Source organism: Lissotriton vulgaris, chromosome 4_1 (genome assembly GCF_964263255.1).
Source record: "Lissotriton vulgaris chromosome 4_1, aLisVul1.2, whole genome shotgun sequence".
NCBI lineage: Eukaryota > Metazoa > Chordata > Amphibia > Caudata > Salamandridae > Lissotriton > Lissotriton vulgaris.
Genome location: NC_141691.1, coordinates 2,017,306,306 through 2,017,328,121, shown reverse-complemented (window position 1 = coordinate 2,017,328,121; position 21,816 = coordinate 2,017,306,306). Strand labels below are relative to the sequence as shown.

At 47.4% G+C, this 21,816-nt stretch overlaps 1 protein-coding gene across 1 annotated transcript in view; it reads left to right on the top strand.

Moving 5' to 3' along the window:
* Positions 1-19,068, top strand: part of LOC147724890 (kinesin-like protein KIFC3) — a 205,085-nt gene extending 186,017 nt beyond the window's left edge. The window contains exons 17-19 of the mRNA XM_086966413.1: positions 9,588-9,717; positions 14,407-14,636; positions 15,226-19,068. Coding sequence (XP_086822539.1) covers positions 9,588-9,717; positions 14,407-14,636; positions 15,226-15,354 — 489 coding nt within the window. The 3' untranslated portion in view covers positions 15,355-19,068. The remainder of the gene's footprint in view (positions 1-9,587; positions 9,718-14,406; positions 14,637-15,225) is intronic.
* The last annotated feature ends 2,748 nt before the right edge of the window (positions 19,069-21,816 follow it).

The following is a 21,816-nucleotide window of genomic DNA, read 5'->3' as shown; positions in this document are numbered from 1 at the left end:
GCCCCAGTATCGGGATAACAGTTCAATGTCGGTCGGTCCTTGTTCAGGAGCTCTTCTTGGGTGTTGACGTTTTCTGTCGTGGCCAAGTTCGCAGAGACCTTCCGGCAATGATGTGCGTGCAGCCAGTGCTTCTTCCCCTCCACTCGAAGCGCCGTTCGTGTGGTGATCAGCACTTGCCAGGGGCCCGTCCACCGGGGTTCCAGACTCTTGGTCCGCTGGAAATTTCGTATCAGAACGAAATCTCCCGGTTGGATGTCGTGGCCGGGGCCCCTGGAAGCATCGGGGATGGCCTGCTGCTCCTGTTGATGAATGACAGACAACGTCTTAGTTAATTTGCACAAATAATCAGACAGTAGGACGTCCGGGACGTCATGAATGGAGGTCGGCTTGGGAGCGGTCCAGAGGTTCATCGGTCGCCCGAATACAACCTCGTATGGGGTCAAATGGTGTTTGGTGGGGGTGGAGCGCATCGATAGCAGGGCCAGAGGGAGAGCGTCTGGCCATCTAAGTCCGGTGGTTGCCACTATTTTTGACAATTTCAGCTTCAGTGTGGCATTATGGCGTTCCACCAGGCCGGCGGATTGGGGGTGGAAGACTGCATGAAATCTCTGTTTCACCCCCAACCCCTTTAGGATTAGTTGGATAACCTCAGCTATGAAGTGGGGGCCATTGTCGCTCCATAAAATTCGACAAAGGCCATAGCGAGGGAAGAATTCCTTCAGCAGTACTTTGGCAGTAGTCATGGCAGTGTTGTCACAGGTTGGATAGGCCTCTACCCATTTGCTGAAGGCACATACGATGACTAGTACATACTTCAAGCTTTGGCATCTCTCTAGTTGGATGTAGTCCATCTGAAGGACCTCAAAGGGGTGATTGGGGGTCCCAAACCCTCCCCGGGGTACCACAGTTCCTTTCCCGGGGTTGTGTTGCAGACAGATAAGGCACTGCTGGACTAGGCGTCTGGCTGAGTCGGGGATTTTGTCGTTGTGCCAGACTGTGGAAATGAGTTCAATCATGGGTGCAGATCCTATGTGTGCGGGGGAATGAGCCATAGTCAGTATGGGGATCAGGTATGAGTCAGGCAGTAACCATTTGTCTGCATCTCTTGTTCGCCAGCAGCCCTCATCATCCTTCAGACCCACCCTGGCCCATTTAGTTAGTTCGTGCGGGGTGCTGGCCGACTGGATGTCTCTGATCATTTCCCTTGCGTCAGTCCATTTCTCTGCTTGTGACCTGGTCACATACATGCGTGTCACCGTCCTATTCTCAGCTGTTGTTCGTGCAGTGATGTCGGCTAGTGCATTCCCTTGTCCGACTAAGTCTGTCACCCTCTTGTGTGCCTGGCATTTGATCACTGCTAGTCGTTTGGGGAGGAGAACAGCTTCAATCAGGGCAGAAACCAAATCTCCGTGAAGGATGGGGGTGCCGTGGGACGTCAGGAATCCCCTCTCCCTCCACAGGAGTCCAAAATGGTGGACCACCCCGAAGGCATACTGGCTGTCTGTATATACGTTCGCGGTGGTCCCTGTGGCTATGATGCATGCTCGTGTGAGGGCTATCAGCTCTGCTGCCTGGGCAGACCGTTGTGTGATTCAGGCTGTTTCAACTACTGTTCGGGCTGTACTTACTGCGTAGGCAGCTGAAGTGGTGCCATCTGGGAGTTTGATGCATGAGCCGTCTACCCATAGCTCTCCATCGGGGTCAGTGAAAGCAGTGTCTCGGAGGTCAATTCTACTCCTAGTTTGTTCGTCCGTGAGGGTCACACAGTCGTGTATGGGAGGAACGTCGGGGTCATTTTCAGGCAGGGGCAGTAATGTGGCAGGATTCAAAGTCGTGCATCTCTTTAGTGTGATGTGGGGTGCAAGTAGCGTCAGTTCATATACCCTGTCAGTCGTGCGCTAGTCAAATGTTGAGTCTTGGTTTGGTTCAGAAGGGTGTCGACTGCATGGGGTACTAACACGGTGAGGGAGTTTGAAAGTACGATTCCCTCACTCTGACGGATAGAGACAGCAGCGGCAGCTACTGCTCGAAGGCAGGCAGGTAAAGCTCTGGCTACAGGATCAAGAGTGGCGGAGAAGTAGGCACAAGGGCGCTGCTTAGGACCAATTGATTGAGTTAGGACAGACAATGCACTTCCCTCCCTTTCGTGAGTGAAGAGGGAGAAAGGTTTGGAGTAATCCGGGGTTCCTAGGACGGGTGCTGAACAGAGTGCATTTCGCAATTCACAAAAGGATGCTTGACACTCAGGGGTCCAAGGGAGCGGGAAGGAGGCATCTTTGGTTAATAGGGCAAGTAGGGGTCTTACAATGAGGCTGAAGTTAGGTAACCACTGTCTGCAAAAAGAGGTTAGGCCAACCAAAGAGCGGACTTGCTTTTGTGTTTTTGGGATGGGGATGTCTAGGATGGTTTGGATTCGGTCGGGTGTAAGTTTCCTTCCTTCTTTGGACAGGAGATGGCCTAGGTAAGTCACTTGTGGCTGGCAGAACTGCAACTTCTTTTTGGAGACCTTATGGCCATTTTCTGCAAGAAAGTGTAGGAGTTGGACAGTGGCTGTCGTGGCAAGTGGGGTGGTGTCGGCCGCCAAAAGGATATCATCAACATATTGGATCAACACCACTCCATCTGGTAGCTGGAAGGCATCCAGCTGTCTTTTGAGGGCCTGGCTGTAAATGCTCGGGCTTTCAGTGTACCCCTGGGGAGCTCTACAAAATCGGTACGAGCGGGATTTTAAAGTGAAGCCGAAGAGATAACGGCTGTCTGGATGGATCGGGATAGAGAAAAACGCATTTTTAAGGTCGATGACAGTGAAGGTGGTGGCAGTGGACGGGATGAGGGTCAGAATGGTGGTGATGTCTGAGACCACGGGGTATTGGGGTACAACCACTTTGTTAATCTCTCGCAGGTCGATGATGAAGCGGTACGCTTTCTCATCTCCTTCACCTTGTTTCTTAACAATAGGTAGGATTGGGCTGTTGCAGACGTTGCTAACCACTTCTTCAACCACTCCTGCATCTACCAGAGACTGAATGATCGCTACCAGTGCCTTCTCGCCCTCGGGGGATATCCGATATTGTGGGAGTTTCGGGAGCATAGCGTCCTGTCTTACAGTTATATGAATAGGGTCAATCATCATTCGTCCCACATCAGAGTCATTTTTGGCCCATAGGTACGGGGGCAGAGTGTCAAGTAAAGACAGGTCAGCGTCAGTTATGGAGCACATGTGTCGTGCAGGGCAAGATTTGGGTATGTCCGGATTGTCGTACAGGATGACTCGGATTCCATCTGGGGAACACCTAATGGTAGCTCGAAAATGTTTCAGTAAGTCAATGCCCATAATGGCGTCAGGGGAGTTGGAGGAGAGCAGAAATGTCGCGTCAGTGGTGTTGTTTTCTAGGTCAAAGGTAATAGGTATGGACAGGGGATTAGTGGAGGGCGTTCCATCGAAACCTATCAACGTAATGTGTGAGCCAGACAAGGGTGCCCTTGGAATCAGTCGTTTTGATAACACACTACGTGTCGCCCCAGTGTCTACCAAGAATGGAGACTCTGTACCCAGGACCTTAGCGGTGACATAAGGACCTTGCTGGTCAACACAGAGCTCGACTGGATCCCTCCCTTGCCCCTGGCAGTCCTATGCAAAGTCGGGGGTATTTTCACCTTTGGACAGCTGATATTGGTTCTGCCGAGGACGGTCAAATGTGTTCAATCTCCCTGATCTGTCATTGTTGGTGTCGTTAGTGTGCCCTCGTCCTTGTACTCTATTTCTCGGCCCTCCTGCCACATCCCTGGAGTCCCTATTTCTATTCATCTCTAGCAGAACCGGACACTGGGATTTCCAATGGCCGCACCCTTTGCAGAAGGCGCATTGGTCATTGCTAATGTCTCTACGTCCAGTGTGGGGTGTTGGGGTGTGATCTTTAGGAGATAGATCTCTGGGGGGGTTGATTGGTAGTTCCCCCTTTTGCGTTCCCGTCCCACCGCTATACCTTGTATCTGGGCTATCATTACCCTTTCTTTTAAATCTTTCTTCTTTTTCTCGGACGCCCTATCATTCTCATTCTTTTGGTGCTCGTAATACTGAGCCATCTGAAGGATAGCTGCGGGTTTGGAGGCCCCCCAACTACTCTCACTCGTCTGCAGTTTTTGGGAGACTTCTTGTGACAGGCCCTTTACATAATTTTGTACGAACAGGTGCTGTCCGGTTGCGGTGGTCATGTCTTGGCCACTGTAGTCGGAGAATACTGTCTCGAATCGGGAGAAGTATTCTGACACATCTTCCTGGGGTTTCTGTCGACAGGCCGTGACTATCGACCAGTCTACCTTTCTTTCTGGGATCAGCGTCTTTAACTTCTGAACTAGTTTATCTGGAAGTTCTAGTATGTCCTTTACTGGTTTCCTTCCAGGCTCTCGCTGTCTATCTAGTTTACCGAGTTGGTCCCAGGTATGCCCAAACAGATCCGCGTGGTCAGCCTTCCGGATTTGCTTCCACACGTCAGCTGGCAGGCATAACCCGAAGAACAAGTCAATGTCCGCTAAAATCATTATCGTCGAACCCAAGGCTGTGCCTAATTCGGTATAAAATGCTGTCGGGTTCTTTCTTAAATCGGGCAGAGTTTGTTTAAAGGTTAGGATATCTTGTCGGTCCCATGGTTGGTAAACCCAATTATACACAACCCTCCCTTTTGCATCTGCATTATTAATATCATCGCTTGTTCCCTGGCCACGCGGCGGGATCCAGTAAGGGGCCGCCTCTCTAATGGGCATCATAGTATTGGCTACTTCTACTGAGGTCGTTTCAGGGACTGTAACCTTGGTTTCTGGTTTTTGTTCCATGAGGTGGCGGAAGACCTCAAGCATCTGCATGAAGAGCTCCGTCGCCTCACATTCAGTCCCATCTCCAACATCAATCTTCCTATACAGCTTTGTTAGTTTAGCGGGATATCATTACCCTTTCTTTTAAATCTTTCTTCTTTTTCTCGGACGCCCTATCATTCTCATTCTTTTGGTGCTCGTAATACTGAGCCATCTGAAGGATAGCTGCGGGTTTGGAGGCCCCCCAACTACTCTCACTCGTCTGCAGTTTTTGGGAGACTTCTTGTGACAGGCCCTTTACATAATTTTGTACGAACAGGTGCTGTCCGGTTGCGGTGGTCATGTCTTGGCCACTGTAGTCGGAGAATACTGTCTCGAATCGGGAGAAGTATTCTGACACATCTTCCTGGGGTTTCTGTCGACAGGCCGTGACTATCGACCAGTCTACCTTTCTTTCTGGGATCAGCGTCTTTAACTTCTGAACTAGTTTATCTGGAAGTTCTAGTATGTCCTTTACTGGTTTCCTTCCAGGCTCTCGCTGTCTATCTAGTTTACCGAGTTGGTCCCAGGTATGCCCAAACAGATCCGCGTGGTCAGCCTTCCGGATTTGCTTCCACACGTCAGCTGGCAGGCATAACCCGAAGAACAAGAACAAGTCAATGTCCGCTAAAATCATTATCGTCGAACCCAAGGCTGTGCCTAATTCGGTATAAAATGCTGTCGGGTTCTTTCTTAAATCGGGCAGAGTTTGTTTAAAGGTTAGGATATCTTGTCGGTCCCATGGTTGGTAAACCCAATTATACACAACCCTCCCTTTTGCATCTGCATTATTAATATCATCGCTTGTTCCCTGGCCACGCGGCGGGATCCAGTAAGGGGCCGCCTCTCTAATGGGCATCATAGTATTGGCTACTTCTACTGAGGTCGTTTCAGGGACTGTAACCTTGGTTTCTGGTTTTTGTTCCATGAGGTGGCGGAAGACCTCAAGCATCTGCATGAAGAGCTCCGTCGCCTCACATTCAGTCCCATCTCCAACATCAATCTTCCTATACAGCTTTGTTAGTTTAGCGGGGCCCTTACTTTGATACCTATCTTCATATGCGTTCAGGGTGTGGTAGCTGAATCGCAAAATGAAATGCCGTCTGTGGCTGTCGGCATGTGAATTATATATGTTCATTGTGTATTCTTTGCTCTCCCTTCGTTCTACTAAGGTCTTTGCTATTTTGTCGATCCCATCCCGCTCATCTTTGCTCAACCTATCTGGTCTGGCTGGTGGTTGCTTGCTAGCCTTGGGATCGTCTGACGATGTTGTTAATGCGGCTGGTGCAGAGGCCGCGAGGGCCGGTGCACTAGCGCTAAGATCGCTCTCGTTTACACTTAGGGCCTGCGGGTGTTGTTGGCAGGGGGCATACGGTGGGGGCATGTAGATGATTGGGGGACCTAGTAGTAACTCATCGCTCGCCCGCTGTTTGGAGGGCAATTCAGGGTAGAGCGCAGAGGGGGACCTGACAGGACATTGACCTGTCGACCCTAATTCTTGGTTTTGTGTAGCTTCCTTTCTTTCTTTTATTTCTTCTTCTAGTTGCTTTGCGGCTAGGTGGGCTGCCTTTCGTAATTCTTTCCCTATTTTTGCCTCTTCTCTTTTCTTTCGTTGTTCCGTTTCTTTACGCCACATGCCGATACTGTCGAGCATAGTGGGCGTAGTCTTATTTTTCTGAAGCGCTATTTCTAATGCTTTTATTTTATGATCGTCAAAGGAACCTATCAGTGGCCACTGACTTTCAGGGTTCTTCTTTGTATATTTATGCCATAACTTAGTATAAGCTATAGCGACTAGTCCATGCTTAGTGAACATGTCCTTATTAGGGGTGCCCTCCAGTGGAGCTGGATGGTTCATCTCTAATAAGCGGTCCGGGCTGTACAGGCTACCAACCAGTGGGGAGAAGATAGGCATGACGGGTTACAACGGGGACAAAGGTCTGCACTACCTATCTTATCACGGCGGACAAAGACTAGACAGAATTTTCTATTCTACGTTGTTTGTAGGCCGTGAATACCTCAAAAGAACCAATACCGAACACTTAATGTACGGTCAATCAAACAATCAGTGGGGAGAATAAGTGGGTACGAAAAAGTTTGCGTTACCCACTCTTTCTCTACCTGCAAAGAGAGACCTTGTTCTTCCCTGTTTGCAGACAAAGAATCTCCAGACAACAATCCACGAACGATAGTTCGGGAAAACAGTGAGGGAGGAAGATAGGCACGACGGATTACAATGGGGACAAAAGTCTGCGTTACCTATCCTTCACTGCTTGCAAAGAGAGAGCCTGTTGTTTTCTCCGTTTGCAGACGGTGAATCTCCAGAGGGTTCAACAAAGCGTAATACTAGTATTATCCAAACAAAACAATTATTCCTCAGTTTGTCGTGTTTACACGACCTTACCCGGACCGCATGGACGGTTTCCTGTCTTCTGAATCCAGCGCCCGATCGTCCTCTCTTCTTCGTGATGTCCGTGGCACTCCTGATGGTTCCCAGTCAGGACTGTAGATCACTCGAGAGAGGTCTGTTCGGAACTAGTGAAGGTCGGATGATCGGCTGTCAGACGAGGGTCTATCGGACACGAGCTCTTCCCGATCGTTGCAGTCGTTCACTCTGTCGTCGGGACCTCTCCCACTGGATCCACGTGTCGCTGATGGGCCCCACGCTTTGGGACGCCAATTGTGGAAAAAGGTAGGGCTATGACCTTTTTCAAGATTTCGCCCGGCGCTAACCGCCCTTGTACCATTCAATTTATCAAGCAATGAGGCAGGCGCCGGAGACCAGAAGGCAGGAAACAGGAGTTTTATTCCGACGGAGCAGAACACATCAGATCAGACAACAAGGTATCATCTCGAGGTGCTCTAACAGCCTCTCGGAGGCCTGGCCTCCTATACACTGGTTCATGGCATGTGACCTTTCTTTATTACAATCAGAACATTGTGAAGTAAGGAAAAAGACATCCCCATAATCCTCGTGTCAATCCCACCCCCATATACCTTCACAATAGAGGTCCTCAGCCTGCTGATAAGAGGAGGGGGTCATCACACAGCTGAGAGTTTCGCCAAGTCTTAGGATGTGTGTGCCTGATCATGTCCCGGGGGTGGGGAGGCTCTGGTCAACAGTGTGTCCTTTGAAGAGGGACGACTCCATACAATGAGGGGCAGTAAATGCTATCTCCTGGCTTAGGCGATGGCCTCGGACCTGTGTGGACAGTCGGACACGGGGTAGGGGGCATCGAAGGAGTGGTATTCATGCCGCGTGGACAATTGAGCGCGGAGGGAAGGTTTATCAACAGAGGGGCATTCATGGGAGGAGAGGAGGTGCTGGTCAGGCGCTGGCGTGACTCCCAAGGACAGGGTCATGCAGAAGGGTTATGCTCATAAGGGGGAGGGAGGGGGAGCCAGGGTGCGCAGAGGATGCTTGCTGGGTCAGAGGGGCACGCTGGCGGTCGATCGTGGACAGAGAGACCATGTTACCTAAAATGGCTGTTATGCATGTTGTACGTGGGTGACAAGCTGGCGCAGACGATGTTTAGCCCGCAAACTAAAATTCCACATGCACAGAGCGCCAACCATCTTCTCTCGCCGTCGCCACGGGTCAAGCTTAGCTATTAAGCAGCCTGGGCCAAGGGCGCCAGGCCTCCTATTCTACAGGGCCTCCACCACGAGTGCGGCTGCCCTTTGTGAATCAGGCTCTGAGCCTCAAACACATGGTGCATCAGTGCTCTAAACTCCACACAACTGAGCGTAAGTGGCTCATGCTGAACTTCCTAACGTAAAATCATTCTAAGATGCACAGATACCCGGCTTGGGCACAGTTCGATGGGTGTAACTCTCCTCCCTCTGCTACTCATATGCATCCCCAGTGTAAATGTACATTCTTGCGTAATGGCCAGTGCTGCAAACATTGGAACTGGTGAACCAGGTTTGAGTCTCAGCGTCGGCTCAACATCTTGTGATTCTGGGTAAATCATTGAGGGCCCGATGTAGGTCGGTCGGTAACGGCCAAAAATCGGTATTTTCGGCCGTTACCGATCGGTAAATAGGCGAATGGTATGTAGGGGGCATTATTTTACCGAATCGGTAATTTTACCGATTCGGTAATTTTACCGATTCGGTAAAATAAGTAATCAGTAAATTTACCGATTCGGAGCCACCCATATGTAGGTGGGACTCTTCAGAGTCCCAGGAGCCTTAACGAATCGGTATTTTACCATCAAATCCAATTTGATGGTAAAATACCGATTCCGGTGTGCATGCATATGTGTGCATGCACACCTATGCCATGTGACATGGCACCCGTGCCTGTTTTGGGGGTGCCAGAGGGTGTCAAAGTGACACCCACTGCACCCTTGTGTGAATCGGTATTTACCGATTCGGTATTTACCGAATCGGTAAATACCGAATTCATCCGATTCGGTATTCCAGCACATCTGGAATACCTACATGTCGGACCCATAGATTTACCGATTTTAAATTACCGAATCGGTAAAATTCGGTAATTTAAAATCGGTAAATCTTTCCCACCTACATCTAGCCCTATATCTCCACATGCCTAAAACAAAAAAGTGAATGTTACCATGTGTAATATAAGTGGTCCTATTCTAAAGCTCCCCTATACCTTAGGGTCATGCTCGCACTATAGTACACTGAAGAAAAAAATTGAAAGGGGGAGACCTGAAATTCTCAGCACTTACAATTTGAATTTATTCATATTGTTTTGAATTTTGCCCTAGATTCTGCAGGTTGGAAGAAGGAACCGGGCGACTTTCAGCACTAATATGAATGAACGCAGCTCTCGCTCTCATGCCCTGCTCACTGTCACCATCACCGGCACTGACCTAACACAGGGGACTACAACCTCAGGTAAGAAAACCCCAGTTCATAGAAATGCAGCACTTCACTGTTGTAACAATCTTTACTAAGTTGACCAGTGCGTTGACGAAGGTACGCACAACTCAGAAAGGCATGTCCTTTATGGCTATAGTGAACCCGTACATGGAAACCTCAGCACCCACTGTTCATCAATGCCAGTCTAGATCAAGGGGGTAGAAAGTGATTTCATAGATAAATTAATTCATAGAATACCAATACAGAGAAACCATGTCACCTAAACTGTTCAATAAAATTTTCACGAGGAACAGTATTTCGCCTTTGGTAGAAATCAATACATAGAATATCTTTTTCAAAATTTCCTTCTATCGTTTTTTAAGGTATAAATTAGAGAGATCTTGAAAATGTTTTTCTATTAATTGTACTTCTAATTTGTACTGTTATTCTAATAATGTGTTTTCCATTAAACAGTTTCCCCATCATTTGTTTTCTCAGAAAAGATTTTTCTATGTTCTTATTTTTTTTTAAAATAAATATTTACACCTACAGTTCTGGTTAGACATCCACCTGAGAGTGAGCCCTCCCATATGACTGTTACAATATACTATGACCTTGCAAAGCCAATGGGCCACATGGTCCTAAATATATAACTTTGTAAGAACTACATGATATATTGCCACTTACGGAAGATTAAGAATTAAAAACATCTACCATTGCCTGCAGATCACTATTATGCTTTCCTATGACCCTCCAGTACACAGAAGCTGAGGATGCCCTGCCCTCTGTCTTACTGTTAGTTATCAAACCAGGCCTGGTCACGCGGCTATGTCTGTTTATATGATTGATTCTTGGAGGGCTGAGAGGTGGGATAACAAACCCTCTCTGCATGTGTGAAATAAAACGAATAGATTGGGAAGTAAATAAAAGCCAGTGAACCACCTTTCCACCACCAGGGAAGGCCTTGGAACCCATGTGGTTTAACAAATCTGAATTCTTGTATTTTAAAAGTGAATATGCCTTTAGCATGGTTGTGTGTGTGTAAATTATCAATCATATACAATGCCCCATCCATCCTCTGGATCCACAGCCTTGTGATGTCACTTGTTGTGATCTCATTGGTGGTCTGTGTCGGAGCTACTGCAGAGTGAAGCTAAGTCCTCCTGGCACAACTAATTCCAGGGGAGTTTCTCAGCTGGTATTGTCACTTGATAGGTAATGAATCGTCAAGTTGTGGGTGGCACTAGACAGCTGCCCCCGTCAATAATTTTCTTTGCACTGTCAATGGAACCACTGGCTTGTGCTGTCAGGGGATGCGGGGTAGGCAGAGCTATACCTTTGGCAGCCAGAGACATGTGAATTCAACAAACACTGGTGAGGTCTTGCTGTATGCTAGGGATGTTCTCACAGGGGTCCTTTTTGTCCCGGAGGAGATAGCCAATTTGGTCTAGTCTGTAGGCTTCGAGTGAGCTGTGCTAACACCTGTTTGTTCTTGCTTCAGTCTATTGCTGAGTGTGAACTTGAGGCGTTAAATGGACCTCCCTCTGTCTGGCCACTGGGTACTATCCCTCGGTAGAACTCACAGAGTCCTTCTTGATGGAATTCCACAGAGTTTTCTAAAAACTTTGTGCGGTTCCGCGGAGCTCCGCCTGCGGCAGGATGCCGCCCGAGCCTCCTAGTCTCCTGTCCGTGCTCGCCTCCCTTTGTTCCTTGCATTGGGTGATTAGCATTATTTTCACACTTCAGAGTGGGTGATAGCCGATGGCTTCTGCAGAAGCAGGTGAGATATCTCTCCACCTCGACCCCAGTCTCTGGGGTTGCTTACCTGTGCGCTGCCAGTGCTCGTCTCCTCAGGTACTTCTGGGCAGTCATCATGACTCCCACAAAGCAGAAGCTGCAGTTCCGCAGGCCACACTGTATCTCTTAATGCTTTAAACCCCTGCTCTAGATTGATATTGGTAGCTTAACCCTCAATGCAGTTATGAGAATGAATGATCAAATTAAATTCTACAACAATGTTGTTAAAAAGCAATCTCGCCTTGATCTTAGTAAAACGTGTGGTGTAGTAATTCATAAATACGAGCAAAGCCAATAGTTTGCCGTTACAAAATGAAACAGATGCTACAAACTACATAGGAAACAAAGAAATATTTAATAGTAGAATAAAAGTATCAGAAACACATCCTTTATAGTAATAGCTTATGGGGAATCTTTTCATGGATCACCATTTGTTCATAACATGCTCTATAAAATTAATAATCACTATACTACGGCGTCTGCACCTCGCTCTGGCCCACCGCCAACACCTGCCCCGTACCTTGCTCTTATGCTACTGGACTTTGAAAAAGCCTTTGATAGGGTCAATTGGTCTTACTTGGCGGAGGTTCTCCAACTGATGGGCATTGGTCCCCTGTTCCTACGTGCCATTCGCGTTCTGTATTCTAATTCGCGGGCTAGGTTTCCTTATCAACGGGGTCCTCTCAGATGTGTTCCCGATCAGGAGAGGCACGCGTCAAGGGTGTCCTCTCTCACCCTTGCTATTTGCGCTGGCAATGGAGCCCCTGGCTTATCTCATCCACTCTGATGTGGTGGTCCAAGGCTGGTCCTGGGACCCCCATCATGTGGATAAAATAGCTGTCTATGCGGATGATGTCCTTCTTTTTATGGCCGACCCAGAGCATTCCGGTCCCCGCTGCCTAGAGATACTTTGAAGTTATGAAAGCGTTTCCGGACTCCGACTTAATCCCACCAAATCCACCCTTGTCCCTCTTCACATATCAAGAGCCTGCTTCGAGTGGCAATCAACGATTCCCGTCAGGAGACAGTCCTTTAAATATCTGGGGATTTGGATAGCCCTCCTACCGGAGTTGGAATGGGCTCTGAATTTCACTCCCCTGATCTCCAAATCCAAAACTGATCTTAAACGCTGGCAAGCTCTGCCACTTAATCCCCTAGGCCATAGCGCCCTCTTTAAAATTATGATTCTCCCCCCTTCCATTATATTCTCCAAAACATTACCCTCCACCTTCCGGGTAGTTGGTTCCGAGACTTCGACAGAGCGATCACCAGATTCCTCTGGGGGCATGGGAGATCGCGCATTGCCCTGACTCAATGCCGGATCCCGCCCTTCGATGGCGGTACGGGAGGGAAAAATTTACACCTTTATTACTTAGCAACCAGACTCCTTGTAGTCCATGATTGGCATACAGGAGGCTGGTGGGACCCGGCTTACCGAACGGAGATTCGGTACATGGTTTTCCCACAGCTGCATGCCTATCTCTACGGTGCTCCTATACCGGTCACACACCCCCGATCACTAGAACAGTCCTGGTGGCTTGGCTCTCCGCCCTCCGGCACACCCGTTGGGATAGAAAACGTTCTCAACACACACCCCTTTGGCAGGGCACATGGCTCTGAGAGACGTCCTCCCTCATGGGCTTCCGGTCCTGGGACCACATTGGAATCTCTCTCTTTGGGGATGTTTGGGTGGGAGATCACGTTCGGACCTTTACTGAACTACAAAAGCGTCATTCCCTCCACACCTCCCAATTCTATTGATACCTCCAACTCCGCCACGCACTCACGGCACATATCCCCCCTAGTACATCGATACCCGTATTCAGCCCACTAGAGGCGTCGGTACTTATGGGAGACCTGGGGAGGGGTCTCAAGGATATATCGATCTCTGATTAACAACAACCCTACCAACCTGGACACACTCCAAGCCCGCTTGGAGGGATGGTTGGGCCTCCTGGAGGAAGCGTATTGGTGTGAGGCCCTTATGGCCCCCAAAACCTTAACTACCTCCTCCAAGCTTCTCCTCATCCAACTATACTACCTCCACACAGCCTACCTCATCCCGGTGTGTCTACCTAGGGCACGATTGTGCCCTCCCCTGACTGTACTCTCTGTGGTCGGCCCCTTCAGATTTATTTCATATGGTGTGGACCTGCCCGGCCCTCACTTCATTTTGGTCCAGTATAGAATCTGAGCTTACCCACACCCTAGGCTGGCAGGTTCCCCACGACCCCATGCGCCTGCTCCTTGGCATCTTTGAGGGCTTAGACGGCTCTAGAGCCGACATGCTCTTTTTGGGCACAGTGCTCGCAGTTGCCAAACGTGACATAGCAGCGGCATGGGCAAGCACCAGATCCCCTACCCTGCGGAATTGGCGACGGGGGGTAGATTGGTGCGCCACCCAAGAAGAACCCTCGTTCGAGGCCCGGGGATGTCCGAGAAAGTTCCAGAGGATATGGGGCAAGTGGTTGAATTTGCTACCTTCTTAACGTTCATGTTGCCCTCTAAATGTAAACGTACATGTTGCCTTACATATGGCTATAAGACAATATACTATCATTCCCTAGAGCTGGATTACGCTGTTTGTTGTACATGGCTATTGTATATTCATGCTGACATGTGCTGGATTTTGTTCTGTTTTTTATATAAAATGCAAATAAGATTTGATTATCAAAAAAATAATCACTATACTTATACAGAGCACTACAGAAAGTGAATTATTTCTAGTGAACCCAATAGACGATGTTATTTATCCATCTCAATAGCACTCATTTTATGAACTCAGAAACACAAAGGTGTGTGTAGATTCAAGCCTGTGACCTTCTAGTAAACAATGATCTCTGAAGGGTTGACCTAGTGTAAAGATCTAATTCAAGATCTAAAGAACACAAAACCTACCATGAATATCTTTTGTGTGTTTTGTTTCAGGAAAGCTAAATTTGGTGGACTTGGCTGGCTCTGAGCGTGTGTGGAAGTCCGGGGCAGAGGGTGAGCGGCTGAAGGAGGCCCAAAATATTAACAAGTCGTTACTCGCTCTGGGGGAAGTTATCCAGGCACTAAGGGCTAAGCAGGGCCATATCCCCTTCCGTAACTCCAAGCTGACATACCTCCTGCAGGACTCCCTGGGCAAAGGCAACAAGACTGTCATGATGGTACAGGTAAGCGCTACACATATATGTCCTGGGAGCCAGGGCAGGTGCTTGGATAGACTGCTGAGCTGGCAATGCATGTGATTCTATTTAGCATAGACCGATCGAGAGTGGGGCAATGAATGACTAGGGCTCATAAATGTGCTAAGAAATTGTCAACATGTAATAGGAGCTACATTGATCAGACCGCAAAGTGGTGCAATCTTTGGTTGTATGTCAGAATATCATATACAGAAATATTGTCTGATATACATATTATGTCCTAAATATTTATTCCAAACACAAATTAGAAAATATTTTTGTAAACATTATATAGGGCACAGTATTTATCTCAGATGATATTTTGGGGGTGATAATCTGGTACCACATTTCATAAACTGTATGTCAAAATATCATATACAGAAACATTGTCTGAGATAAATATTGTGTCCTTAATATTATTTACAAAAATATCTTCCCACTAGATGTAGGTTATCTAATATTAACTCCAACACAGAAATATTTTTTTCAATTTATCATTACATCCTTCCTTTATTTCCAACATGGCCTCTGACTTCTGAGATTAAAACTCTTTGGTTTGTGTTTCTATTTCCTGCAGATCTCTCCGCTGGAAGCGAATGTGGGCGAGTCGGTTTGCTCCCTCAATTTTGCCCAGCGTGTCTGTAAGGTGGAGCTAGGTCCTGCTTCGAGGAAGATCGACTCACACACAGCCTATTCTGACCTCTGACCTAAAGTCTCTCCTCTACTTACTCAACATCTTCTGAAGCTTCTTGGTGGTGGTGGCAGTCCTTTCTGCTTCTGGGAACATTGCTTATCCTTGGTTTTGATTCATGACCTGGAACAGGCGTTGGCTTTTGGAAAAAGGCACATGGCTTCCACTTTTATAATGGTGGTACTACTCAATTTCCTCCAAGACAATGGTAGCTTTTGCCCCTGTGGAATGCTTAGTTGTCCTTCTAGCTCTTGGCCGATAACATGGCTCATGACAGGCCAGGATATGTGATATGTTCTATACAGTCCTCTTCTGGCACCTTCATAGTTGGATCATAATTGCATAAATACCAAGAGAAAGCTGTGTGCCTGTTGGACTTGCCTTCATGCTTGGGGAAAAGTATTTTCTTATGATCCAGGCACCATTTCCTGACTCTACTTCATCTGCACAGGTCAAATGACCATTCCAATCCCTTTTCAATGCGATGTAACATATGGGGAAGATCAGGAGATCAGTAAGTCCCCCTTGTTGTTATGGTTACATCGAGCAAGAGTCATCACAGGAAGGATGCATGGCTCTCGATAGCATATTAACGTGGAAGCCCAAAAACCCCGTCAATATTAATGACACAATATGGCTGATCAGACGAACGCTGCATGGCTTCTGCATCCTCCTTCAAACACACGGTAGCCAACCAAGGGCCATCAGCCCGTTCTAAACATAACCAGAAGGTAGGATATCCTTACACGACCTGCTCAAATACCACGCAGGGTCATATGGTTTAACCGTACACGTCTTATAGCCAACATGTAGCCTATTTTACTTCATTCCTACACAGGATGATATCCTCATAGAATAGAGTGGGGACGCATTCAACCTAACTTTATACTGGCGTATAGCTCCAAATAGGTTTTCATGAATCATAAACGCACCTACACATCAATATAGTTGTGATACAAGGTTTAACCTTATAGTCTTTTTAGTTCACTGATGCCTGGTTTGTGAAGCGTGACTGCACTAGGAACCTAGTCCAGTGGTCCGGCGCACTAACCTTCCTTCCAATGCAACATTTTTCCAGGGACTGGTGTCACTGCTGAGGGTTGCAGAGTTGAGCTCCTAATATATTTGTAGGCAAATCTGCCCCTTATGAGGTTATAGTGCAACAGTTAAGTAGTCCTATACTTCTGCCTTTAATTGTGGTGGAGCTATGCTACCCCCTTCCATCAGGGTTGTCATCCTTTTTAAGTATGCCTGTATTTAAAATACATTATAAACAAGCATTGTTAGCACATCTCTTCGTGTGCGTATCCCTATTTCTACTCCCAGGTAGCAAATGCTGTGCTCCAGTGTGAGGTAAGTGCAGTTGTGGGGGAATAACAAGTGTTCCAGCCCGATAAGAGGACCAGTGTCCTGTACTTCCCCATCCCCTCCATTTGCATTCTGCTGCGATGTGTGGACATGGACAACAGCATTGCAATACTGGTTGGTAAAACCACGTAGTGATGCCATGGTTACCTCTCCATCACCTGAACTGCAACGCAATGGCATAACCAAAAACAAGTCCACCAAGTACCCTCAAAGTTCATCAACTATCACCAGTCAAGCTGATCATTCTACAAATACTACAAGCAGAAAAGAAACATTGTTATATATGCCCAAAAGGTCAGGGCCTTCACAACTAGTGTTTCCGACTTCCGAACACAAATAAAGCCCCCGTGAAGGTATCCCGATCTTCGCGAATGGCTTGCGGCCCGATGGACTCGCAAATGCGTGCATCCAAACGCATGTTTGGAAGGACTGGGACTTATGGAATTGATACGTTTGGTCGCATTACTGAAGAATTTCATCTTGAAGCTAAAAATGTGCATTGCAAGACATAATCAGCTGCACCCTCTGTGGGCATGCACAAGGACAATAAAGGCTTTGTTTAATTTTTGGGATAGTGAGATATGGAAGATCGAATAAAAGAGAAGGCAGTCGCTGTACAGATGATAACTGGCATAACCCAGTACTCTACAATAAGAGCTGATATATGCCCATGCCATTCATACATCATTTGCATTGGGGTAGATAGGTTTGCCTACCTGGCTGGTCTCTTTTTACTCTGCAATAAGCCACATTTCTCCAAGTCTAGAAGTAACTCAGTGTCCTGTAAGTAAACATAGCAGATCCTTGTGAGTAGGAACACATGAAGTGTTGTTTTCACAAAAAACGACGCATAAAACAATGTTCAGGGTTCTACTAAATTACAGGAAATTAATCATAATTGAAAATGTTATTTATTGCATGCATTTTTTTTATCTGTCCTACATATAGCACCTTTTTTGGGTAGAAGATGGTGGAGAAATATAGAACGTTACCTCTCAAACAGAAGCTGAATATAGAACAAAAATATGGGCTGCGCGTGTGAGCTTCCCTCACTTATGTATTACCATAATGAGATTAGAAAAATAAAGGTCAGGCGTTTTTCTAGACTGCCCACACTCACGGTGCACAGGGTATGAACCTAGATCTGAAAAAGGGCTACTGAATGTACCTTCAATCACCAAAAGCACTGGGATATTATTAGCAATAGACAAACTGGATACTACCTGAGTTTTACTCCACATTGGTGCACCACGAGCAAAAGGCAAAATGGCTGCCGCGTGTCTTTTCCGTCGAGTGCCATGAGAGCTATAACAAGATGGCTGCCAGTTCTCCTTTTTTCCAATGCACTGATTTCAATAGGCAAAATGGCTGCTGTCTGATTTGCTTACTCTGCACTGCTGCCAAGCTTGGGCCACTGCAAGCAAACAATCTAAAGTTATTTGACACAGATTGTGAGCTAACTTCTGTAAATAGGGCTAAAGAATTTTTACAACTGCTGTACTCTGTGAAAAGTGTAGCAAAAGAGGACTCAGACTGTGGGCCAGATTTTGACATGTATCGGTTTTCTGTTTGTAATTGGCCTCTTCCTGATATTGCTCAGATGCTTGACCGTGGTTGTAACTTGATGGTGTTGAGATTTCCTTTGGTGGTTTGTTCTTCACCATTTTCATATTTCCTGCTGGCCAGGGCTGGATTTGCGCTCACTGCTTTCGACTCTTGGCGGATACTGAAGACAGTGGCTGGCAAACAGATTGTACTTTCTGAGTCTTGCCATGTGGCAAACTCTGATGTTGATATTTCTAAGGTTGGGGAGTAAGGGATTATGTTCAATAATCTGTAATGTGTATTTAGGTAATAGGCCGTTTAGCGAGCATGCTTATTTTGTATGAGGCTACAATGAATGTATTCAGTGCTACAGAAATAAAAACACAATCAACGTTAGCAGTTTCAGTGCGCAGGGGATGTAACCCAACCCGTTTCCAAGGTTGGGAGATGGTGAGGAGAACAAACCTAAATTTAAGGTATATGCGCTTTATGGGAACGCCTGCTGAGTATCAGCTGCTCAGCATCAAGCAATTTCTCTAGCATTTCCATAGAGGGCTGTGGTTATTACAAGAAATGCGGGCTAGACACTCAGGGCCTGATTCACAAAGGTAAACGTATACTTTTGTGTAGGTTTACTACTTTTCGGTATTCACAAACTACGGCCATGATTCACAAAGGCATACATAGACCTTTCTGTAAATTTACTACATTTCCTATACTTATGTGTGCGGAGTTCTCCACCCCAATTGCGAAGTCTCTGGGTGTGGAGAGCTCTAGATACATAAGTATATGGCATGTACTAGAGGTGGGCGAGCCCTTCGATGCTTGGGCCTGGCTCAAGCTGGGCGCCCTTGGTCGGGCTCAGCTTAGGGTCTTAACCCCTCCCCTGCTGATGACGGAACCGCTCCGTCATCAGCCGCGGTGGCGCTGCGCTGATGACAGAGCGGTTCCGTCATGGCCCGCCCGACGCGCCTGCGCGGCGCGAATTCCGCGCCTGCACGGCGTGAATTCCGCGCCTGCGCTGGGCGCTCTATTGAGCGGGCGGGGCCATGATGGAACCGCTCCGTCATAAGCACTGCGCAACCGACGCTGGTGACGGAGCGGTTCCGTCACCAGCATGCGCCCGCCGCTCTTCCGCCCCGCCCCCTTAGCACTGCGGCGGAATAGCCGCCGCAGTGATCGGGTTAATAGAACCTCGAGCCATCACGATCCAAGCCTGCCCCTTCCTCTGACGCATTGTCTATAAGCATGTCTGACTAATAGACAATGCACCCATGTTGGTGTTTCTTACATTTTTAACACAGCATTGTATTTTTATAGGCTGTGAAAACCACAATTGAGTTAAAACTGTAAACACACCAACACAAACGCATTGTCTTTTGGCATGTCTGCCTAATAAACCATGCTTTTGTGTTGGCGTTTCTTAGAGGTTTAACACAATGCCTCTTTTCACAGGTTGTGCAAATCAGCATTGTGTTATAACTCTAAAAACACCAACACAGAGGGGGAGGCAATGTGGCCATATTGCCAGGGCTGGGTTTTGGAGCTGGTATTCCAGGTTCGAGTCTCGTCGTCATCTCGACATCCTTGATTCTTGGCGAATCAGTTAATCTCTACTCCCCCCCCCCCCCCCCCCCCCCACCCCCCGCCCAAAAAAAATGAATGCGACCTGCCTGGTGTAATGATCCCTGACTAATAAGTTAAATAAACAAAACCAGAACGCATGGCTGGGGCGGTGAGTGGGGTTGGGAGGGTGCTCGGATGTAGCTTTGAAGTGATGCTGGTCCCCTTTGTGCCTAGAATCAGTTTATTTGTACAACATCGATCTGGAGTCAACATTGATCTACCAGGGACTGAACAATCATTCCTCTGCAGGCCTGCCACGCACATGGTGCAACCGTGTGACACACGATATTGACTCCCAACACACGGTGAGAAGCTTATATCACACAGTGCCAGGGAAAACAAGCTGAAAATCAGGATAACGACTGCATTTTCAGAAGCTTTGAACTACCACGTAGATTAAGGGGTGTGAAAACACCCCAAGACATTGGCAACAGCCTCAGAAATCTTTTCTTATTTTTGACAAGAGGGTCTTAGCACGAGGCCCGCCCTCTCCTAGGCCCGCCCCCTTCTTGCAGGTAAGAACTTTGATTTATTTGGAAGTTCTGCTTCTGCTGCTCTGTGCTGGAGCACTACCAGGCCAGCCCCCACTGATAAGTGAGGCTGCAGGAACCCCTGCTCAGGGAGTTGGTGATTCTCCTCTCCTATGAGCTGCGATTGTAATAGGCTTGGAATTTACAGCGAGAAGGGGGAAGTCCTATCCCTGCAGAAGGTAGACAAGCTAAAATGACCCCCAAATCCAAACAATGCCCGGCGACCCAGAGTGCACTGGAGACCATCTTGCAGAGACACATCCTAGTATATGAGCCCTTAGAGCTCGCATGATCTTGCACTCTGTTGGCAGCCAACGTTCTGAATTATACAGATTGTGGCGCCAAGAAACCCAAGAGGCACTAATACACCAGCTTTGGTGATGGATGACTTACTTTTTGAGCATTTTCATGATAACTTCTGCCCAAGAGATGAATCAACATGAATGACCAAAGAGCACTTCAACTTTATTAAAAATACAATATATTTTTACCAGTGATTTGTACTGTGGTCCTGAAAGTGTCCAACAAATTGTGTCAAAAAGCCTTACTAAACTGCCTTTGAATTAAGGCTAGTATGGCTGCATGGTGAGTACATGGGAGGAGGAGCAGCCGGTAAGGATGGAGCCCTTGCAAAGGAAGCCTCACACGTGGAGGAGGGGGGGCTTTCATTGGGGTCCGGAAGTGGCACCTTTGTTTTTATGCAGGGGCTGCTAGATTAGAGGTGAGAGCCTGTGAGGGGGCGAGGGTGAGAGGTGGAAGGAAGGGAGGGGCAGGGATGAAGAAGCCGATTGGGGTAAGGTATGAAACAGCGAAGAGTGGTTAGCTCGGCCGGTCTTCTTCTGGCATGACCGGTATTTTTAGCACAACGCACTGCGAGTTTCAAAAACATATATTCATAGATCTCATGCTGATTTCTTTTGGTGGGTTTGCCTCGTATTTGGGCTTGGCTTTTCCCATGAATCGTCTGGCTGGCCCGCCTCCAGAGTGCCAAATTGTAAAACTGCACACGTAGTTTGAGTTTGTGAATGCTGAAAAGTAGTAAACTTACACAAAGGTGTAAGTTCACTTAGGTGAATCAAGTCCTCTGTAATTAACAACCTCTTTAGGTGAGTGAAGACTATGTTCCCTGAGGAAGAAAAACACCTAAAGGCCAGAAAAGGCAGTCTGCATAAATCTGTGGCCTTGTTCGGTGAGGTCCAGGCGTTGAGATATATTACAATTTTACCATCTGTTGGATCCTGGTATTCCAGGCTTTCTCATTGGAAGTATCTTTGCATGATTGATTACCACACAATTGTTCCTCTTTGATTGTGGAAGAAAGATCTCTGAATGTATGCATGGACACTTCTGCTGTTGAAAGCCACGGCAGGCTTGTTCAGATCATCTTCCTCTAGTTTTTTTTCACATG